Source organism: Petaurus breviceps, unplaced genomic scaffold, assembly GCF_028583685.1.
Source record: "Petaurus breviceps papuanus isolate PSGF00001 unplaced genomic scaffold, PetGlider_PUasm1.0 154, whole genome shotgun sequence".
NCBI classification, from domain to species: Eukaryota; Metazoa; Chordata; class Mammalia; order Diprotodontia; family Petauridae; genus Petaurus; species Petaurus breviceps.
In genome coordinates, this window is record NW_027185715.1 from 769,905 (window position 1) to 791,610 (window position 21,706).

Sequence of the window (21,706 nt, forward strand, 5' to 3'; positions counted from 1 at the left end):
GGAAAAAGGGGAGAAAATGTGCAACTCAAAATCTGGTGGAAATGAATGATGTAAATCAGAAGTTAATAAAGCATTTGAAAAATGAAAAAAAAAGAAAAGAGAGGTAGGGCCACTGTGAACCATTTGACATGATCAAATATTTGACATGATCAAAAGACTGGAAGAGGCAGAGATGAGAAGTAGAGAAAGCAATTAGGAACAAGAAAAATTGTAATAGTTCAGCTGTGATCTAATAAAGAATTGAACTGGGGGAAGGGTAAGGAGTAGTTAGAATGGAAAGGAAAGAAAATTGTTAAGAAACACCTGACAGGACTTGATGGCAGTGTATTGGAGGGGAAGGAGCCTAGTGAGGGAGAGGAAAAAAGAGTAAGAACTTTGGTGCCTGACTGAGAGAATGGTTGAACTGTTAGTAGTGATAAAGGGAGGGGGCAGGAGAATGAGTTCCATTTTGGACATATTAAGTGTAATCTCAGCTCATTGGTATGGGACTCTTTCCTCATTGGTGGAGATGAATTCGGGGTGGGGGTTGAGGGAATTGGAGTTGGTGAAAGCAAGAAAGCTCCAGCCTTTTATAATCTACTTCAAGTCTTAAGATGCTGCTGGTGCTTCTGGCTCCCAGCTTTGAGGAGGAAGATGGAAAAGACTGATCCTGCTTTAGGTTGCTGAAGGAAGAGACTATGGGGAGACAGGAAAAGAGCTGACAGTCTCCATCATATCCCAATCTCTAGCTTGCTATGCTAGAGACTTTGGGGAACCTCCCCTTGGGTGAAAGATCCAGAATTATTCTTTTAGCTGAGCTGAGTTACTTCATTCCCAAAGGGAAAACTCTTTCATTCTGTATTGTCTAGTATATTTTCTCCTATGTATACCTTCTATGATTTCTGTAGTCCCCCAGTAATGACACAGTGATCAGAAGTTAGCTTGAACTTGATCAAGTCCCCTAAACTAGTAATATTTGAGGGATCAGGTAAATATAATTCTAGAGTGGTACCCACTGTCTCTGATGAGAGCACAGTGGCAAACTTTGGCCTTGCTTTCCTACACCCCTCCCTCTGGTAGGAATTTAAGTCTCCCTTGGAGAAGGGTAGAGGGAAAAGAGGCTAGAGATGTCCAGTCTGCCTCCCTTAGAGCCACATGATGACAGATTAATGATACATGTGAGGGGACAGCCTTCACTACATGTGGGGCCTCAGCACAGCTGGGCATCATTATGTAAGTTTGAGGTAACTCAGACGTCTAAGTGGAAATGTCCAACTGGCAATTACTCTAAACTTCTGTTTATTCCCTTTATCATTATCTACTGCATCACCAGCTTATCTGGCTTCACAACAACAACAAAAAAAAGGGAGTCTTTGTCATCTCCCAGTGAAAGCCAGTTATTGGTGAGTCTCACATGGCCGGAAACAAGGTCTATCCTTTATGCCCCAAGCTTCCACATGATTACTTGGAACTAAGAATAACAACTCAGCAAGTTCTCAAGGTGTGGTCCATGGACTCCAGGGAGGTGAGTCTGAGATATTTTTAGCAGGTGCTGGGGAGGGGGGGGTGTCGACAAAGTCAGAATTATTTTCTTTTTCTTTGTTTTTAATACATCTTAAAATTGATATGTCTATTTCTTACACCATAATAGTATCCTATGTATCTCTTCCCCTCCTCCTGCCCTCTTCCTGCTACATCAGCAAGTTCAAGGGGCATGGAAGATCTTCAAATCCCATTACCATTACAGTTATATGGCAAAAGGAGGTTATCTCCCAGGAGTTCAAGGATACCTCCACTGTCATCTCTATAAAGGAAAGGGAAATAGGTCATCCTGTGACAGTCATGGGGGAGGATGGGTGTTCTCTCTCTTAGTCATTACTAGAAAGATTATTGTCAATCTTCCTTAATAGTCTGATCCTTCACCTGGTAGATGGTCATCCACCCGAGAGACAGTGTGGCTTCAGAAAGGGCCAAGGAATGGTCGATATGGTGTTTGCTGCCTCACAACTCCAGGAGAAATGTCAGGAACAGAATAGAAGTTGGTACACAACATTTGTTCATCCGACAAAGGCTTTTGATTCTGTCAGTTGTGAGGACTTGGGGCAAAATTTGGTTGCCTGAAGTACATCAGTATTTTATGTCAGTTTCATGATGTTGTGCTTGCCTGGGTTCTAGGTGATGGATAATGCTCTCATGCTTTCCCAGTCACCAGTAGAGTAAAGCATGGCAGTATGCTTGCTCACATGCTAATTTTGAGCAAGTCTTCTGTGATGCTGTCAGATGCCTTCAACAAGGATACATTAAAGTCAGCTATTGCACTGGACCAATTTCTGAAAAAACTTGAAAATGCTATGAGCCAAGACAAAAGTGGAGGGAGAGCTGGGGTATAACTTTTTGTTTGAAGATGACTGTGCACTTAATGCAGCCTCCGAGGCTGAGATGCAACAGAATATGGATTGGTTCTCTGCCGCTTCTGCTAATTTTGGCCCGACAATTAAGACCAAGAAAACAGGTTGTCCACCAGTCGGCACCACACCATCCATATGTAGAACCACTGGTTATAGTACATGGAGAAATTCTGAAGGCTGTGGATAAATTAATTTACTTTGGCCGTATATTTTCCTGAGATATACACCCATAGATGATGAGGTTGATGCACACATTGCCAGGGCTAGCTCAGTGTTTGGGAGGTTCCGAAGGAAAGTGTGGGAGAGAAGAGGTATTAGGCTGCCTATGAGACTGAAGGTCTACAGAGCCATTGTGCTGACCTCATTGTTGTATGCCTGTAAAACCTAGACAGTCTATCAGTGCCATTTCAGGAAACTGAATAGCTTCCATTTGAATTGTCTTAAGAAGATTCTGAAGCTCAACTGGCAGACCCTGAGGTCCTTTCTTGCTCTGAACTGCCAAGTTTTCAAACTCTACTACAGAGACAGCAACTCCAGCGGGCTGGCCCTTGGTTCGAGTGCCAAGGGTAGTTTGTGTAAAATACTCTTTTACAGAGAACTCACACATGGCAAGTGCTCACTTGGAGGTCAGAAGAAGTGGTACAAGGTCTCTCTGGAGAACTCCGGAATTGGTTGTGAGACATGGAGGACCCTGGGAGAGGACCACCCAGCGTAGCATGCCTGCGTTAAGGAAGGCACCGTACTATATAAGTGAAGTGGAATTGCAGTAGTGCAAAAGAGATATGAGATACACAGATTTAGAGACATCTCAGCTCCAAATGTTCACATGGACGAGTTGCGCGTGCCCTGTGGGAGAGCCTTCCAAGGTCATATAGATCTGATTACCCACAGCTGTACACCCTCTGCCTGGACTCCAACATAGTGATGCCATCTTGGTCCTCTTTGAGAAAGAAGGACAACAACCAATCCCTAGATTGTGACACTTTCTCTCTTTCTCTCTCTGAGTTGCCTTGATCCTAATGGGAGAACTGCTTTGCATTGCTTTGTCTGGTGTATATCTTCCTATGTTTACTTTCTCTGATTTCTGTTTTATTATTGACTTGGATAAATAGGTTTCTTTTGCTAATTGCTATTTGTGTTCCTTGTGGAACTGGTATTTAGTGGGGAGGGAGTCAAAATCTGGCTATAAAGCTTGGGTCCTCCTTTCCCCATTAAAGAAATAAAAATCAGAAGTTCAATTTTTGAACCTGAAAAACACATCCTCTAGACTAACAATATTTAAAGAAGCAGAGAGATATAATTCTAGCTCAGCACCCCCTTTCCCCGAGGATACCAGAGTAGCCAAGTTTCTGTCTTCAACCTCTTGCTTCCCCTCCTGGCAGGAAATAAATTCTCCCTTGGAGAAGAGGCTAGAATTGTCTATTCTGCCTCCTTTTGGGCCACACAATGACACCCCCATGTTACACGTTGGGCACAGCCTCACTATATTAACAAGGAGATAAGCCTGTGGGGGTGATATGGTTATCTCTGAGTGTACCTTTTGTCACTGCTTCTAGTCTAGCATCAGGGGGATACCCCTAGCACACTGCACTCTCACTCTACTTCATAAGTTCTTTTAAAAGGTTAAAGCAAAATTGCCAATTTTTATTTACAAAATAATGCCATTATTATTAAAGTCTCATCTTCTATGCTTTAACTCTTCTGATTCCTCCTTCATTTTTATTTCACTTCCATATACTCCCACCACCAACAACCCAATCTAAGTTCTCCATCACGTCCCATCTGAATGAATAAATCAACAAGCATTTATAATTAATAAGGAAAGACCCCCAAAGTTGGCACTTTAGCAAAGCTTTGAAGGGAGCTATGGGTTCTGACAGGCATAGAATAGAGGATCATAGACACTGGAGTAACTTTTAGGAATATGCAGAGAAACAAATAGGCCAATTTGGCTGGAACACAGAGTGAGGGTGATTACTAGCCAATTAGCTTGGAAAAATAGGTAGATCCATCTTGTGAAGGGCTTTATGTGCCCAACAAGGAATTTGTATTTGATCTTAAGGCAACAAACACTGAAGCTTCTGAGTAAGCAAGTGACATGGTAAGACCTATGCTTTAGGGATATCATTTTGAGAAGGGATTTGAGGGCAGGGAGATGAAGTAGGAATCTAGGTACAACAGTCAAGGTAAGATATGATGAAGATGAGCTAGAATGGTTTTGATGTGAAGAGAAGGAAATAGTGTGATAGTAATGGCAATTAAAGATTTACCTGTATTGGCTTGGTTTTCAAACTGATTGTGTTAAAACCCAGAGCTTGTTAATCCCTCCTGTGGGATGGACTTGTTGATGTGAAAAGAAAGTCCTGAACTGGGAGGAGTCTCCAGACCCCCGCAACAACAGCACTGTCCTTCACCAGTGGACAGTATTCACTCTCTGTCTGCAGGACAGTCTCAGGGCTTCTTAGCGAACAGCCAGGTTCCAGGACTTCTTCAACAGGACTGTCTTTCACCAGTGGACAAATCTGGCAAAACAACATCAAAACAGACAGACAAAGTACCAGCAAAACAGCCATGTCTCCTCAGTCCTTGGCAGCTCAGGGGGCAGGTCTCAAAAGTCCAGGGCAATTCAAAGTGGCCACCAGCAATTCTCTTAGTCTCTCTCTCTCTCCACGAGGTGCTGCTTCCAAAAAAAGTTTCTTCTGCCTCTCTCTTGTCTCTCCAAATCTACGTCACCAGCTCCTCCCAGTTCAGGACTTTCTTTTCACATCAACAAGTCCATCCCACAGGTGGGATTAACAAGCTCTGGGTTTTAACACAATCAGTTTGAAAACCAAGCCAATACAGGGGAATCTTTAATTGCCATTACTACCACAAATAGATTATCAGAAATATTGAGGGGGAAGACTCACAAGAGTTGGCAACTGTTGGGAAAGGTGGGTGATAGTGAAGAGTCAAAGATGACTCCTGAATGGTAAACCTGGTTGGCTGCTGGTGCCCTCAATAGAAACAATGAAGTTATGTGAAGGGGAGGGAATTTGGAGGGGAAATGATGAGCTGTTTTGGACATATTAAGTTTCAGATGTCTGTTATGGGACGTGTGATATCCAGTGGGCAGCTGGGGATAGATATGGAACTAGTGCTTAACATAAATGAATGATTATAAAATCTATTAATTTTCTGGTTCTAGTCTTTTTCTTCTCTAATCCATGCAACAGACTGCCACTAGATTGATCTCCTACAGCGCTGCTTAAGAATTGCTCCCCAATGTGGAAAAATTGGGAAACCAGTGCACTGTTGGTGCTATGAACTGATCCAACCATTCTGGAAAGTAATTTGGAACTATCCACAAAGAGCTACAAAACTGCATATGCTTTGAACCAGCAATACCACTGCTAGGTCTGTATACCAAAGAGATTTTTTTTAAAGGAAAAGGACTTATATGTACAAAAATATTTATAGCAGTTCTTTTTGCGTGGGCGAAGAATTGGAAACTGAAGGGATGTCCAACAACTGGGCAATGGTTGAACAAGTTGTGGTATATAACTGTGATGGAATACTATTGTGCAAAAAGGAATGATGAGCAGGATGGTTTCAGAAAAACCTGGGAAGACTTATATGAACTGATGCAAAGTGAAGTGCACAGAACCAGAAGAACATTGTACATAATAAGAGCTATATTTTACAATGATCAACTATGAATGACTTAGCTATTCTCAGCAATACAGACTCAAGACAATTCTGAAGGACCTATGATGAAAAAATGCTATCCACCTCCAGAGAAAGAACTGATGGAGTCTGAATGCAGATTGAAGCATACTTTTTTCAACTTTTTAAAAAATTTCATTCTTTTGCAACATGACTAATATGGAAATGTTTTGCATGATGGATAATCTATATCAAATTGCTTGCTTCCTCAAAGAGGGAAAGAGGAGAGGGAAGGAAGAGAATTTAGAACTCAAAATTTAAAAAAAAAAGTTAAAAATTGTTTTAAAACATAATTTAAAATATATAAAAAGTTTCAATTGGAAAAAAAATTACTCCTCCATTCAAAAATTTCACTGAAGGGGAGGCCAGGTGGCTCAGCGAGTAAGAGCATCGGCTCCAGTGTCGGGATGACCTGGGGTTCAAATCCAGGCTCAGATACTTAGCATCACACCCAGAAATAACTGGCCGTGTAACCTTGAGCAAGTTACTTAATCCCGATCACTTAAAAAAAAAAATTCATTGACTCCTCATTACTTATTAGAATCTAAACTCCTTAGGGGCCTGGGGAATGTGTCCTTTTCTCTGCTCTGGACCCTATGTATGTAGATTAGGTTCAGACTTGAGGAAACCTTGTTCCTAAAGAAGGGTCAATCAGTCCACTAGCATTTATTAAGCACTATGCTAAGTGATGGATGAATAAAAAAAAAAAAAAGACAAAGCAAAACAAAATAATACAAACCAAACTAAATCCTACCCTCATGGATTGTATATTTTAAAGGTGAGACAACAGTAAATAATTATTTGCAAGATATATGCAAAATGGATGGAAGACAATCTGAAAGGAGGAGTTAGTTATAGGGACCAGGAGTAGCCTCTTGGAGAAGGTATTGCTTGAGTCTTGAAAAAAAAGCTAAGGAAATCTAGGAATAGGGAACAGTATGTGTAAAGGCATGGAGGCAAGAGACTGATTGTGGTGTTTGATGAATTGACCAAAGGCTAGTGTCACTGGATCATAGAGTATATGGAGGGGAGTCAAGTATAAGGAGACTGGAAAGGTAGGAAGGGCTCTAAATGTCAAACAGAGGGCTTTATATTTGGTCCTGGAAGTAATAAGAAGCTACTGGAGCTCACTGAACTGGACAGGGGTAGTGAGGGTGAGTTGAAGTGAGCTCTTTTTTCTTGAATTCTTGCTTTTAACATCTCCCATCCCAGAACACTGAGAAGAATAATTTGAAGCTTAGGTTTTTCTCTTGTTTCAGGTCTCCCCAAGAGAGTAGAAAGATACTAAATGGATAATGCAGAAAAGATATAGGGCAAATATTATTTCCTTTATACAAAGGGAATGCTTAACAGTGTAATTCCTGTTAGACTCTCTCAATTAAAATATGAGCCATTTTGTGGGATTGCTAAATAGGATATTCACTTGGCTCTGTATTGCTTCCCCCAGGGCGGGATCTTCTGGTAAGCTGGGCCAGGAATGGGGGCCCTCCTGTTTGCTGGTCACTGATCTTCCAGGAAGCTCTTCAGTAGTTTTAGGTCATCTTCTGCAGTATAACCAGCTCAGGGGGACCCAGGGACACCTGGCCTCCCGCTGGCAATGTCTAGTCACTATGCTTTGCAGCTCTGCGATGGCCAAGGCACCATCCAAGATTTGCTAGTTCATCCCAAACCATCCAGCCCTTCAGCCCTTGACCCTGGTGGTCCCAGGAAATGGGGACCCTGCCCGGCCCCCAGGGTCCATGCCCACACATGCTCCAGAGGCGCACCTATGATTAATTTAATCCTCTGCCTGCATCCCAGACCCTCCACGAGTCTAGCTAGCTTCATTCAGCTGTCTAACCTTACATAGCCTCCCCTGGGCTGTCCTCTCCCAACGCAGACATAATCGTGGGGGTTTCTGGGGCATGACACCCCCAGGTTCAAGGCACTCTGTGAAGCTACACTCTTCACGACTGCTCAGGGCACCTAGGTGGTGAATGGATAGAGCACGAGGCCTGGAGTGAAGACTGCTCCTTCCCAGGCTCAAATCTGGCCTCAGACACACAGCAGCTGTGTGACCCTGGGCAAGTCACTTAACCCGGTTCACCTTGGTTTCGTCATCTGTGAAGGGAGCTGGAGAAGGAAATGACAAACTACTGCAGAATCTTTGCCAAGAAAACCCCAAATGGGGTCATGGAGAGTCGGATGCCACCGAACAGCACCTGCCCCTCCCTCCGAGGCGTGGGAAGACCTCCTCGGGCTGCACCAAATCCTCAGCAGCCTATCAGACGCGATAACGTCATCACGCCACGCCGCAGCCTCTCCGGGCCACGTGACCAAGAAGCGGCGCCGTGGAGATGGCGGCGCCCCGGCGTGAGGGGCGTGCCCAGACAGTCGGGGCGCAAGATGGCGCTGCCCATGGCGCGTGTGTTCCGTCGCTGTGGAACTGAGTGGTTGGGGCCCACGGCCGCCGCCACCCGGAGAGGTAGGGGTTCTTAGCTGGGCGCCCACGGGACCTCCTGCAGACTTCCGGAGGTCTTTTCCCCGAGCACACGCTCCCCGGTCCGTCCTTTCTCCCACCCTCCAGCCTCGGGCTGGGGGACGCTTTTGTCCGCGGCGCCAGGTGGCCAGGTCTCTCCGACCCTGGCCCCCTCCCGGTACAGCGGGGGTGATTCTCGCGGTTCTTGCGGCTGTTGGGAGGCCCAGGAAGATGAGTCTATTTGTCTCGGTCTCTGGAGCCGTCCCTTTTCTTCCATCCAGGACCCAGATCCTCGACTATCGCCCCGTCCTCTCTCTCCCTCCGGGAGCCACACCCCGCATGTCATCCCATCACTCCTCCCCCGCTCCCAGCAAGTATCCAGGTACCGCCGCCTCCCCAGTGTCACCCTGCCACCTCTAACTCTCGCAGCCAGGATCCAGGCCTCCTGAATGTAAATCGTCCCCCGAGCGAGGCCCCAGACTCCCAAATGTCACCCCCCCCCCCGTGTCACTCTGTCACCCCTCTTCTGCTCCCAGCCAGGACCCAGACCTCCAAATGTCACCTCCTTTTCTAACCTTCCCCCTCCCCCAGGGTCTTCCTTGGGGAGTATCGCCCCTCTTGGATTCGAGTGTTCCTGTCCCAGTCCCATCCTTTTCATTGCCTTTCTCGGCTTTGCTCAACAGCTATCAGTTTCAAGCTAGAAGAAAAGACAGCTCATACCAGCCTCGCGCTCTTCAAGGGGGAGACCGGTGTTAAGTATGGCATGGTGGGGCTGGAGCCCACCAAAGTGGCCCTCAATGTGGAACGCTTTAAGGACTGGGCGGTGGTGCTGGGTAACACTGCGATCACTGGTGGTCGGCACTATTGGGAGGTAACAGTCAAGAAATCTCAGCACTTCCGAATAGGTGTGGCGGATGTAGACATACCTCGGGATTGCTGCATTGGTGTAGATGGTCATTCCTGGGTGTTCACCTATGCTCACCGGAAGTGGCATGCCATGCTGGCCAATGAGAGTGCCCCCATAACAGGCATTGGCCAGCCTGAGAAGGTGGGGCTGTTGCTGGAGTATGAGGCACAGAGACTGAGCCTGGTGGATGTAAGCCGGCCTGCTGTGGTGTACACTCTAAGGACAGAGTTCCGGGGCCCAGTGATGCCGGCCTTTGCCCTTTGGGATGGAGAGTTGCTGACCCACTCAGGGCTTGATGTGCCTGAAGGAATCTAGGGTGGCTTAACTCGAGCCTTTCACTGAAGCTCTGGGTGTTCAGCCCAGTTTATTCTAGTTCTCTTACCTACTCAGCCAGCAGTATCGGGCACTTGTGCAATATCTTAAATCCATCTGCCATTCTTTCTTCCATTCCATATGGAAGTTGAAGAGACAGCTCCCAATTTGACCAGACGTGCGTCTGATTTTGGTGGGGACCAGTTTGGTTATAGAGAATGATCCCTGCACCTCGCATTGGACCACTAGCCAGTCTTAGATTTTACCCATTCTGAAAGTTTGCCCCTGCATCTCTGCGTTAACTTCATTATTATAATTCTACATGAGAAATAAACCAAGGCGACCCTTTCTCACTCTTGGATTCCCACATTTGGATTCTACTGGTTTTGTGTTTGGGGACTCTGCCAAACTTCTCCAGAATGAGCCCTTTCTACCTGTGGCTAGAGGAAATGGCAAAGTTGTCCCTGTCATTACCCCTTTCTTTGCATAGTACATAGAGTCTGGACTTTTAACTCATTCACAAGTGCTTTATTGACTCAGTGTGCTGTAGCCTGAGAACATGGCCCTGACCCCAACAATCTCAGAACCATATAATCTGTCAGCCCCACATAGCTGCAGTCATTCCCATCTGTGACTCTTTTTGCCTGTCCAGATTCCTACACCCAGTCAGTTACAATTGTGGAAGACAATGGAGAAAACTTAGAGGTTAGCTAAGTCATTGGTACTGGGAGCTGGCATTCTCTCCTTTGACGATTTTGTAAAGGGGTTGCTGGGCAGGAGTCTAACCTAACTCATGTTTGGCAGAGACTTGAAAATTTTCAGTTTTAATTAAACGATACAACAAATAGTATTCTCTGGGTCACGGACCCATTGTCCCCTTCACCCCCTAATTAGAAGAATTTGCCTTTTCCCTAGAAGAAATGAGAAACTATATAAAGCAAGGTTTGAAGAATATGTAGTGGCTAGTACTGTATAAATATACATTCTGTATACCATCTGGCCCCTCCTACTGTAGTAATGGTGGCTAAACACCCCTTATCAAAGGAGAAAGGGAGAGGGCTGGGCTTAACAAAAATATTGATTTGTGTAATTAAAATTTTATTTGGTCACAAAATACTTTCTCTGTCTATAAAAGAACTATTAGCAGCGTTATATCCTGGCTGAAGGGGATAAGTACACTTCAGCCTCCTTGAAACCAGGCTTCTCAGCTTTCCCCATTTCTCCTAGGTTTATACTTATAAGAGGTGTAGCAACCCAGGGCTCCTGATCAGTGCACTCTTCCTCCCTTTAATATGTTCCTTCAGCCATGGAGTCAGGGAGAAGAAACAATACAGACAGTTCTCATATTATGCAAATTGGACTCCTGCCAGCCCTGTGGCTCAGGCTCCCAGTGGGGGGGAGGATGGGGGGTGTGTGTGTGTGTGTGTGTGTGTGTGTGCGCGCGCGCCGGGAGTCTTTCCCTGTAGGCACGCAAGCCATTCTGCCTGGGGGTGGGGTAGGGAGATGCAGGCCTCTAAGCTCTAAGTGAAGGAAGAGGTAGGGAGGAGATCTGTGGAAAGTCCCACTTACTTAAATGAGAGCTGGCTGTATCTAAGGAAACCTAGGTAAACCCTCTGGTGATGCTCATTGAGTCCTAGTACTTACTGGCACCACACAGAAACCCAAGCCTTCTGGCCAAAACCCAATTAAAAAACTTGCATTGGCCCCTAGGGCTCCTGTTTGGGCTTTGTCTGAAAAAGTAATGGGGGGTGGGAGAGATCTGGCTCATGATGGGGGCAGGGGTGTGAAGGGGCTGGGAACAGCATGAAAACTCCTCTTAAGAGGCCCTGGCCTAAGATGTCAGGTTGCCTTCCCCTCTTCCCTCACTGAAGCCAGGTAGACTTCATGCCTGTTGATTCTTGTTTAAGGGAAGGGGCAGGCCCCCTTACACCATGCTCTCCAGGTTTTCCTTAGACAGGGCTTCTGCAGCTGCCTCAGCTTGAGTCTCAGACAAAGTATAGGAGTCCTGGTAATCCTGCAGCAGTTTGACCACTTCCAGGTGGTTAAACTGTACAGCATCATCCAGGGGAATATTGCCCCACCTGTGAAGGAGAAGGCAATAATCAGACAAATAGGGAATTGGGTAGTGATAAAAAGGGACAAGAGAAAGCCCTACCCATTGGTCTACTGGCTCCTCCTACTCACCTGTCCTTCACAAAAGGATTTACTTTGCAAGCTTCCACCAGGAACTTGACAACCTCCAGGTGTCCTAGGGGTACAAATTGGGGGTGAGGGGGGTCAAGGCTTGGAAGCCTCTGACAATCCTGACTCCATTAGCCTCCCGTGATCAGGACAATAGCACTCAATTTGAATGAATGCATACATGTACTCTAATGAAGGTTGGTTCATTCTTTGTGTCTGGTGATCCTGAGAGGCAAAGGAATGGGATGGGATGGTGATAGAATACATCAAGTGGGCTTCTATGGTCTGAAGCCCTTGTTAATCTCTCAGATACCTTCTGCAGCAGCAACGTGTAGTGCTGTGCGGGAGTCATAGTCCTTCTGTTCCATGTCCATGGCTGACAGGGCAAACCTAGGAGCAATAGCACAAGGGCTGCTGGTGTCCTTCAGTTCTGGTGTCACCAGCAGTGTCCCTTCTGAAACAGGGCTGGCACTCAGAGAAGTGTGAAGGAAAATAAGGAGGAGGGCCTCTGCCATGCCCAAAGTGCTCCAGCTCTTCCAGGGGCCCTTAGTGGTTCTGTGCCCACATGAACCTGATACTCCCAGGTAACAGTGGGGCCAAGATGATACCCCAAAATACCAGTCCTCAGACTGCCAGTCTGTCCAACGGCACACTTCTGTAAGTGGTATTGACTCAAGAGGAGTCCAGAAGACCCCAATGCCAATCCCAACTGACACATTCCCTGTGTGACTTCAGTTAAGTCACAACCTCCCTGGGATTCAGTGTTCTCATCTAAGATAACAACAGGAAGCTGGACTGGATGGTCACTAAAGCCCTTCTAAACTATTCATCTATGAGCCCAAGTTCTTATTTTTAGGTGACCATACCTTCGAAGAGCTGAAACATCTCCACTGTAGGCAGCAAAAAGCAGGTTCACCACAGTCTTGTTCTGGGACAAGAAAATCAGTGAGTGGAGGACAGTGGTGCCATATGCACAGCCCTGATGCATTTGGGTCCACTTGGATGAGCTGTCATGGGTGCTTGCTGCTCAAAGTGCTGGGAATGTTCTATTTTAGGCATAGAACCATGCAACCAACCATGATTTTTCTTACCCGTACTTCTCCTCCTTCACGTCGAGGGTCTAGCTTCTTAGTACAGTGCCGCAAATTGTCATAGTTGTGGAAGTTGAAGAGAGATACCAGCTTCTACAGTCACAGCCAAAGGGAGACATGGAAAGTAACATACAGTAAGTACTCAACAAATATTTGATTTGGATTGGATCCCAAAGGTGCAACTTACCTGGCAGAAGCTAATGCCCCTGTGGCTGTTCCCCACCTTGTCCAATGGAGGTGACAGGCACATTAACCCCATGACATTGGGTACCACAAGCAGGATGGCTCCTGAGACTGCAGACTTGGCTGGAAGGCCCACCTGGAGAACCAAAGATGGGACTGAACATGTGTCAAGAATTGTACAGAGGGGAGGCTAGGTGGTGCAGTGAATAGAGTACCAGCCCTGGAGTCAGGAGGACCTGAGTTCAAATCTGGCCTCAGACACTTGACACTAGCTGTGTGACCTGGGACAAGTCACTTAACCCCAAATTGCCCTGCCTTCCCCCCTCAAAAAGGCAAAAAAAAAAAAAAGAATTGTACAGAACTTGGTCATATTACCACTGTGGGAGAGGCCACATGCCCATCTCTTAGGCTCTCCCACTTGAGCCAAGGTGCTGCTCAGGCTCCTGTGAATATTTTTTTTAACATTCTTATAATTGGCCTATGATTTTCCTTACATGTACATCTCATCTATAATACTGCTAATCTGGCCAGCCAATGAACAGCTTTCTTCTGCATTTAAATCCTTCCCCCAACCCTCCATTCCCAAAGGCTCTTGTTTAATGGCCTGATCCTCCTGACTGGAAGAAAATAAGGAAGATCAGCCTGAATATCTTTGAACGAAAATGGGGGTAGTCCAAGTAGACTTACATGGAAGGCAAACTGTCCAGAGAAGTCATACATGCCGCAGGAATGCATGAGGCTGAGGGTGTTGCGAACAGCTTCAGCACTTAGCACACTCTCACCCGTGATAGGGCAGATTCCACCGTTGGCGAGTGTGGCTGCCATGACACTGCCTGATTCACATGTCACTTCCACTGAGCACAGCTAGGGAGACAAGGGGTATTGGGTAGGATGTTGTGTGACCAGCCACTACCCTCATCTTGGATGGGAGCAGGGATAAAGGACTGATGTGATGAGAAAAGACTTCCCTACAAGACATCCTTTTCAGCACAGAGAGTATCCTGTCTCTAATTCCCATTCAGAAAACTCAGAGCTGAAACACATTTTGTTTACCTGGAAGTAGAGGTCTAATGCAGCCATCATGTCAACTCCCTTAGGAAAACACTGCAGGGGAAGAACAGAAAGATACATTAACTGCTTTAGGTTGCTAAAGCATTTAGTCAACAGAAATCATGCTTTTCAGTTCAAATTCCTTGACACCAGTTAAGCTTCTTGCCCCTCTAGTTTAGTTTTTTTTTTTTGGGGGGGGGGGGGGAGGCAATTGAAGTTAAGTGACTTGCCCAGAGTCACACAGCTAGTGTCTGAAGTGGGATTTAACTCAGGTCCTCAACTTCAGGGCCAGTGCTCTATCCACTGCACCCACACTGCTCCCTGCCCCTCTAGTTTCAACAGAATTTCTACTAACTTCCCTCAGCACCCGCTGTTACCTTCTTCTCCTTGAGATAATAGCCAATGGCATAATTCCGATCCCCAGTTTCCTTTTCTGACTGGAACCTGCAGCAAAAACTAGTTAGTAGTAAGTCTAAAGTAGGAGTAGGTCATCAAAAGAGGAAATATTTTCTCTGGATTAGGGGAAAGCATATCATAGATAGCCTACTAAACTTTTATCCTGAGCAGGGAAAGGTCATTGCTTTACAGTGTAGGCTATACAACAGTTTATTCCAGGAGGACTTGACTAGGAAACATTTAGGGCAGGGATGGAACCCAGGCAGTGTCCTAATCATTATCAATCTCAATTCATTATCTACTGGAAAAAAAAAAAAGCTACACCTTAGTGAAATGTCAATGAAATGAAGCACTGATGTTAAATTACAAAGCACCCTTTAGATTTCCCCTTCCCCTAAAAAATCTCTCATGGAGTCTTACGTAGCATTGCTGAAACCCATATATTCATTTCCTGCCATTTTGTTCAGATACTGCAACACCTAGAAGAGAATTGGAGGAGTCAGGGAAAATACTCCACCTGAGTAATGAAAACCTCTACCCTGACAAAGACCAAGGTGACAAGGTCTTCTGAATCACTTAATATTGATCCTGGTTTGGCTGTAGAACTCAGGAACTTCAAAGGGCTCCCCAATTCAAGGCAAAGGCTAGTAGCTCCCCACACCTCAGAGGATGAGGGTCATATTCTGGGCCGGTGCATTGGCTACTGGGAACATTTCATGTGGCAGCAAGGAAACTTACAAAATCAAACTTCTCTGCTTTATTGCAGTCCATCTGCAAAAAGAGACATGTATTAGCACAGGGCAAAGGATGAGGTGATGACCCCAAGGTATACATAGAGGGGGATCTGGAAGGGGGAGAGGACTGATCTTGATGGACATGGTAGGAATGAAGATAGGGAGTAACATCTGGACACACATGACCCAGAGCAGCCAGCATTGAGCAATAATGAGGGGACCAGACCCATCTCCCACTTCCCCACACCAATGTGCTGCCTAGAGGATCAGAAACACAGGCTCTTACACCTCAGCAGTGGGGGGAGGGCATTCTGGTACCACCTTCTTCAACAGGGGCTGCGATTGGCTCCCAGAGTGTCGCTGCCCTCAGAGTTATTGCTCAAGGCCTGGGAGGCCTACAGCTGGTGGGCCAGTCTGATACCCCCCTGCCCAAGGCCAACTCAGCAGTTCCAGGTGACTAATAGCTGCTTCTGTCAGGCCATTCACCCTCTCTCCTGTCTACTCCCTCACCCTGATGTGGCCAATCAGCACAGAAAGGTGCTGTCCTCCCCCTGGTCCTGGCACTTAGCCTTTGGGATGGGGGAGGTAGCTAGAGCCTTTCCTCTTCTCTAAGGACCAAGGTGTTATGCTAGGACAAGGAATGTACCCATTGTACTGGGACTTTTCCAAAGAGATGGTAAGACCAGGATCCTTACACTGTCTCCATGTCCCTTTTGGGGAATCAGAACTAGGTATAAGCTCATTTGGAGAGCTAGTTAAGGCAGAGCAGTGTTACACTTTACCTCAGTGGAAAATGGGGAATATAGAGCTAGAGACACTTGAAAGATGAATAGGACTGAGGTCAGGACACTTACCTTTATCAGGGAACTCACAACAATGGCACCAGCATTTACCATTGGATTATGAGGTATTCCTGCGGAGACATAACCCACCCAAGGCTCTGTGAGTGGGGGACCTGGGCCATGACTGCTTCCCACCCTCTATTGCCCTCAGTCCTTTTATTCTATTGGTCAGTCTGAAACTCGCAGACCATTTTTCTGGGAAGGTGGAAAATACCAAGCAGGGGCAGAGAAGCGTGTGGAGAGGGGGTTAAGACTGATGGAAAGCAAAAAGGAAGAGCGGAAAACTAGCAGTCTATGCTCTGGTCTGTGTTATGGCAGCTCTCACCTTCCTCATTGAGGGAAAGCTTGTTGTAGCGCAGACCACTGGGCTCTTTGCCCACGTATTTATGCACATACTCAGTGCCCAGGTTGCTGACAGATATGGCATAAGTGAGGGGCTTCACACAGGACTGTAGACAGAAGGGGATCTTGGTTTGTCCTACTGAGTGCCTATAGATAGAGAAAAGCTATGGAAAGGGTGGCCTTAGTCCTGCCGCTCTTCCCTCCCTGCCTGCTCTTCCCCCTTACCCAGCATCCTCACCTTTGTCCATCCACTGTGCATAGCGAGACACCCCATAGGTCAGGATCTGACTTGGCTAGTTGGGGAATGTAGGCTGCCACCTGGGCAAGAGAGAGAAGAAAGAAAGAAAGGAGAGGAAGGAAAGGGAAGGGAAGGGGGGGAGGGAGAGAGAGAAAGTGAGAGGGGGGCAGGGTGATTGATAACCTAAGTTAACACTTCACACAGTCACAGAGTTGGAAGGTATCTCAGGGGTCATCTAGTTCAACAGGAATCCCCTTGACAACATTCCCAATAAGTGGACATCCAATTTTAGTTGATCTTTCAGCTTTTCAAATACAAGTTTACAAATTCTGGCTTTCTACATGACCCCACCCCTAGCCCAAAGTTCTTTATTATGTATTTTGGAGGATTCCCTCTTTTTCTGGTCTCTAAGCATGTCAAAGAACTGCTTGGACATTAGCTTTCTTTATAGGAAGGAACAAAAAGTTCTTGGAGCTAGTTTCCTTTAGATATAGATGTGTATACAGTATCTTCCAACAGTTTCTTTTAGATACCCACTTCTATCAAATTGCCAGATCCCTATGTAGCTGGTCGTCTTCCTTGCTTTTCCTCCTGGGAACCTCAGGAACTTTATTGAGCTGGGATCTGTCTGGGATCTGTCTGGTGGGGGGAGGGTGCGTGGCAGCGAGGAAGGGCTGCCATTTGGCTCCTAATCATTGGGGCTCACTCACAGTCCTCTTCCTTTAGCCATGGAAGACCTTAGAGCACAAAGTATACTCTATCCCGGAGCATATTTCCTTCCCCTTCACCACCCTGTTCCTCACCTTGCCTCCTGTGCGTTCTTTGGTCTCCTCAAAGATGCGATCCACATGGTCTGTGAACTCTTCAAAGTCAGGAATGACAAACTTTTTTCTAAATGCTTGGGTCAGGAGCACAATGTTACTGCTCACACATCTGGACCACACAATCACAACTGAATCAGGGGGATGAAGTTAAAATATTATACCACCCACTCTATAGGACCCTTCCAGGGTTGGGGGAAGGAAATGGCAAGATAAGAGCTGGGCTGGAGCTCGACCCTAACTACCTGTGAGACCTTGGGTGAATCACAGTCTCTGGGCCACAGTTTCCTATATTAAAATAGACTGGAAAGGGGCGACCAGGTGGTGCAGTAAGAGCCCCGGCCCCAGAGCTGGGAGACCCAGGATCGGTTCCGGCCTCAGATACGTAGCACCCACACAAAATAACTGGCTGTGTAACCTTGAGCAAGTTACTTAACCCCAATTGCTTTAAAAAAAAATAGACTGGGGGTGGCTAGGTGGCACAGTGAGTAAAGCGCTGGCCCTGGAGTTGGGAGGACCCGAGTTCGGTTCCAGCCTGAGACACTGAACACCCACACAAAAAAAATACTAGCCGTGTAACCTTGGGCAAGTTACTTAACCCCAAATTGCCCTCCAAAAGGCAAAAAAAAAAATAGACTGGATGAAGTGGTCTCTAAAATCTCTTCCAGTTTACTATCCTATGAATTTATGATTTTTAGACAGAAGTGAAAGAAGTTCTTTTGTACCCAAGCTCTTACTTCCTAAAGAGATCACGGTCTAAGAGACCCCCACTGCTGGATTCTTGAACCATCCGCCGCATCTGGCTCATACAGTCTCGGAGCCGGGGATCTGATGTCTGCAATCCAGTGGCTCTCAGTGCCTTCAGGGGAAAGAGATGGCTCCATGAATTCTGGGATGAGCTGTCTCTGTCCTTTCCTAACCCAATAATTGCCAGCCCACGTTTAACTATGAGTACTGAAACATAGCGGTGTTCTTTTCCTGGTCTCAGCCTTTTACTAACAGAAGGACCAATGGGTAGGAGTTGGAGGGAGGGAGGTTTCACCTCAAGCTAAGGAAGAACAGAATGGATGAGTTTCCTAAAATTGGAGGCCTTCAAATAAGAGGCTGGACAGAATTCAGATGGCTTTCTGGGGATGCTGTAGAGGGAACTGATTCATGTTTTGGACAAAGCACTTCTGAGGCAGGTTCCTTTAAATTCTAATACTATAATTCTATGAAAGAAAGTACTGGAATTATTGGTCTCTCTCATAAAGAAAAGTAGTAACTTCTATACTTGGTTCGAATTCACTGGTTCATAGTTCAAAACCCAAGGTCAGAGGATATTCCCTTAGAAACTATTCTAGATTGACCAGGAAGGTCAATAGGCATGCCTGAGACAGAAGCAAGATGATCCCTATTAAGCTAGGAGTTTTCGTATCACTAGTTACTTAACCTCACATATCATAGATCCCCAACAGCAGTTTTGCATGCATGCTGCACTTTTTTCTCCTACTCCTTCAGGAACTTGAGGAGCTAGGTAGGGGAAACTGCAGAATAGCTCACAGCAGTGAACTTATGGATGGCGATTCTTTCTTGTCCTTCAGCAATGGTGTAGAAGAGCAGGTCACCCAGGCGGGACAGCATGCCACTCTCTGATGAATCACTGTTTGGGGGTGTTGATAAGGGGAGAGATCAGAGGTCTCAGACACATTCTCTAGACTTCTCTCTTGATTCTTCTAAGAGAAGAGGTTAAGAACTGTCTTATGAGTAGAAATGCAAATGGCTACATTTCAGATATGAAGGAAGGTCCCCTTCTCCCCCTGCCCCCATGTGTCTCCTACCTTTGTCATAGTGCCTACAATTCCACCATTAGAGGTTTGTGGGTTTGGTTTTTTTGGATCTTGAAGATTTTCCAGTCTTCAAATATCTTTTATTAAAGAGCATGTATCCCTAATACCCCTGGGAGAGGGAATACCTTGAGGTAATTCTTAAAGGATAAGTTTATCAGATGATTTTCAACTCCAATAGTCACTTGGAATCAATATCCTTCAGGACTGGGACACAGAACAGGTACTGGCTAAAAGGAAAGGGGAAAGAGGAAGGGCTCCCCACCTCTAATGGTCAAGTCTGACTCTGGGAAGAGTCCAGGTTAGAGGGGAGTGGCTAGCCCTCAATGAGAGAAGGGAAAGTATGGGAGTTTATAGGGGAATGGAGAAGAAAGTCGACCTCAATTCTAAAGGGTACTCCAAGGGGATAAGAATGTAGAAATAGTTCTGGTAAGGTGGTATTTATGTCTGGGGAACAGAAGAAAGGCACAAAGTTGGTACACCTTTGGGGCCCAGAGGGGAGTGCTTTCCTCCTCTTTCATGTCTCCAACTGGGAGCCTCCAGCTTCAGTATCACTCCTTCCTGATCTGGACCAACATTCATCATTCAGAGTACAATTCCCAGGACAATATTGAAAGACAGTTAAATCTTGTATTGACAGGAGACAAACAGGAGCTCCCTTCCTTTCCCATTCCTACAGCACACCTTTGTGGAAAAGGGAGCTGAACTTGGGGTATCATTAACTTCTATCCCATAGGATTTTGGAAAGCTAACTCTTTGATGACTAGTTTCCTTATTTTACTGCTTTTTTATGTTGAGAGGCAAAGGGCACAAGAGAATACTGAGGGGGCTCATTCTTTAAAATTTAAGTCTTTGATCTTGGAGAAGAGGGGCAATAAAACAACTCTATTTTCTTCTTTCCCTACCCATTCAGGGAGGACAGCAAGGTAGCTCAATGGATAGAGCACTGGGCCTGGAGTCAGGAAGACCTGGGTTCAAATCCAGCCCCAGACACTCACTAGCTGTATGACCCTGGGTAGTAAGTCACTTAACCTCTTTTGCCTTAACTCACTGGAAAAGGAAATGGCAAACCACATGGCAAACCACTCCAGTATCTTTGCCAAGAAAACCCTATATGGGAGTCACAAAGACTGAAACAACAAACCCATTCAGGTTTAGGAATCAGTACACTAGGCACACTTACTGAAAAACTGGGAAGAAGTGGGGTAGATTTCTTAATCTTTGATACGTGGCACCTGTGGTGTAAGTTTAACTACTGGGGGAACTCATGAGTAAAAATTTCAGGAAAGATATCTTTACCTTTTATTTTTTATGAAATAAATATCAGGAGTGGAGAAAACTTTTCTTCCTGCCCTTTCTCCATAACACAGGCTATGAGTGGCATTTCTATCTATTTCAAGAGTTTCACCCAGAGTCAAAAGAGAGGGCTGACTATATACAGATTGTGTTTATATCTATATATGTGTTATATGTGTGCGTCTGTGTGCATGCGCATGTGAGCATGTATGTAGAAATTTTTGAGAATCTTGACCTTCCCCATCCTACCTCAGTCTGGCATCCCAAGCTTAGAAAGAGGAAGAGATAAACTGGACTGGGAGGTTTAGTACTAGCAAAATTTCCTCAGCAGGGAAGAAAGGTGCAGAATCATGCAGGCTCCCAGAGAATGGGGACATTTGGGGTAAGGGAGAAAGGCCAGCACGCTCACTCATAAGCAAACAAGATCCTAGTCTGGCTTTGCTGGCTGACTCTAAGCTGGGGGAATCTAATTCTCAGTGAATTAACTGGGGGGGGGGGGCAGGAAGAGAACTAGCATTAGACTACTGTGTTCTAGGCTTTTCAAATATTTTTATTCCATCCTCACAAGACTGTGAAGTAGGTACAAAGAAACTCTCCCTATAAGTACTCACCTTAAAAATCTACCCTATTCTGTAAACTTAATTTATGACCCACACAGGTGCTGCTGTGTAAAACACACACACACACACACACACACACACACACACACACACACCTCACATTCTCCTAGGCTTGAACTAATGCAGCAATGACAAACCCCATCCTTCCCGATCACCCAGACCGCTTAACACAGTGAAGGCATAGACATGCACACGCACGTACACATTCACGCATATGTGTATACACATATACACACACACATATCGGACAAAAAGCTAGAGAGACACTGGAGGAAGTATTGCCCAAACACTGCCCCCACCCCATCCTCTACATGCAT

General features: G+C 45.9%; 2 protein-coding genes across 2 annotated transcripts in view; one reads left to right on the forward strand and one right to left on the reverse strand.

The window, feature by feature from the left end:
• Positions 1 to 7,461: 7,461 nt before the first annotated feature.
• On the forward strand, positions 7,462 to 10,883 carry SPRYD4 (SPRY domain containing 4). Its single transcript, XM_069079594.1, has 2 exons — positions 7,462 to 8,556; positions 9,234 to 10,883. Exons 1-2 carry the CDS (start codon positions 8,217 to 8,219, stop codon positions 9,770 to 9,772), a joined length of 879 nt encoding a protein of 292 aa, XP_068935695.1. The 5' UTR covers positions 7,462 to 8,216; the 3' UTR covers positions 9,773 to 10,883.
• A 309-nt stretch (positions 10,884 to 11,192) lies between these two features.
• GLS2 (glutaminase 2) overlaps positions 11,193 to 21,706 on the reverse strand; it is an 11,189-nt gene continuing 675 nt past the window's right edge. Inside the window, 18 exon segments of the mRNA XM_069079660.1 lie at positions 11,193 to 11,850; positions 11,954 to 12,017; positions 12,264 to 12,340; positions 12,817 to 12,878; positions 13,042 to 13,134; positions 13,229 to 13,360; positions 13,912 to 14,088; positions 14,278 to 14,328; positions 14,652 to 14,718; positions 15,091 to 15,149; positions 15,409 to 15,441; positions 16,259 to 16,317; positions 16,572 to 16,735; positions 16,827 to 16,906; positions 17,630 to 17,759; positions 18,385 to 18,506; positions 19,190 to 19,289; positions 19,956 to 20,039. Of these exon segments, the coding sequence (XP_068935761.1) occupies positions 11,694 to 11,850; positions 11,954 to 12,017; positions 12,264 to 12,340; positions 12,817 to 12,878; positions 13,042 to 13,134; positions 13,229 to 13,360; positions 13,912 to 14,088; positions 14,278 to 14,328; positions 14,652 to 14,718; positions 15,091 to 15,149; positions 15,409 to 15,441; positions 16,259 to 16,317; positions 16,572 to 16,735; positions 16,827 to 16,906; positions 17,630 to 17,759; positions 18,385 to 18,506; positions 19,190 to 19,289; positions 19,956 to 20,039 (1,711 nt within the window). The 3' untranslated portion in view covers positions 11,193 to 11,693.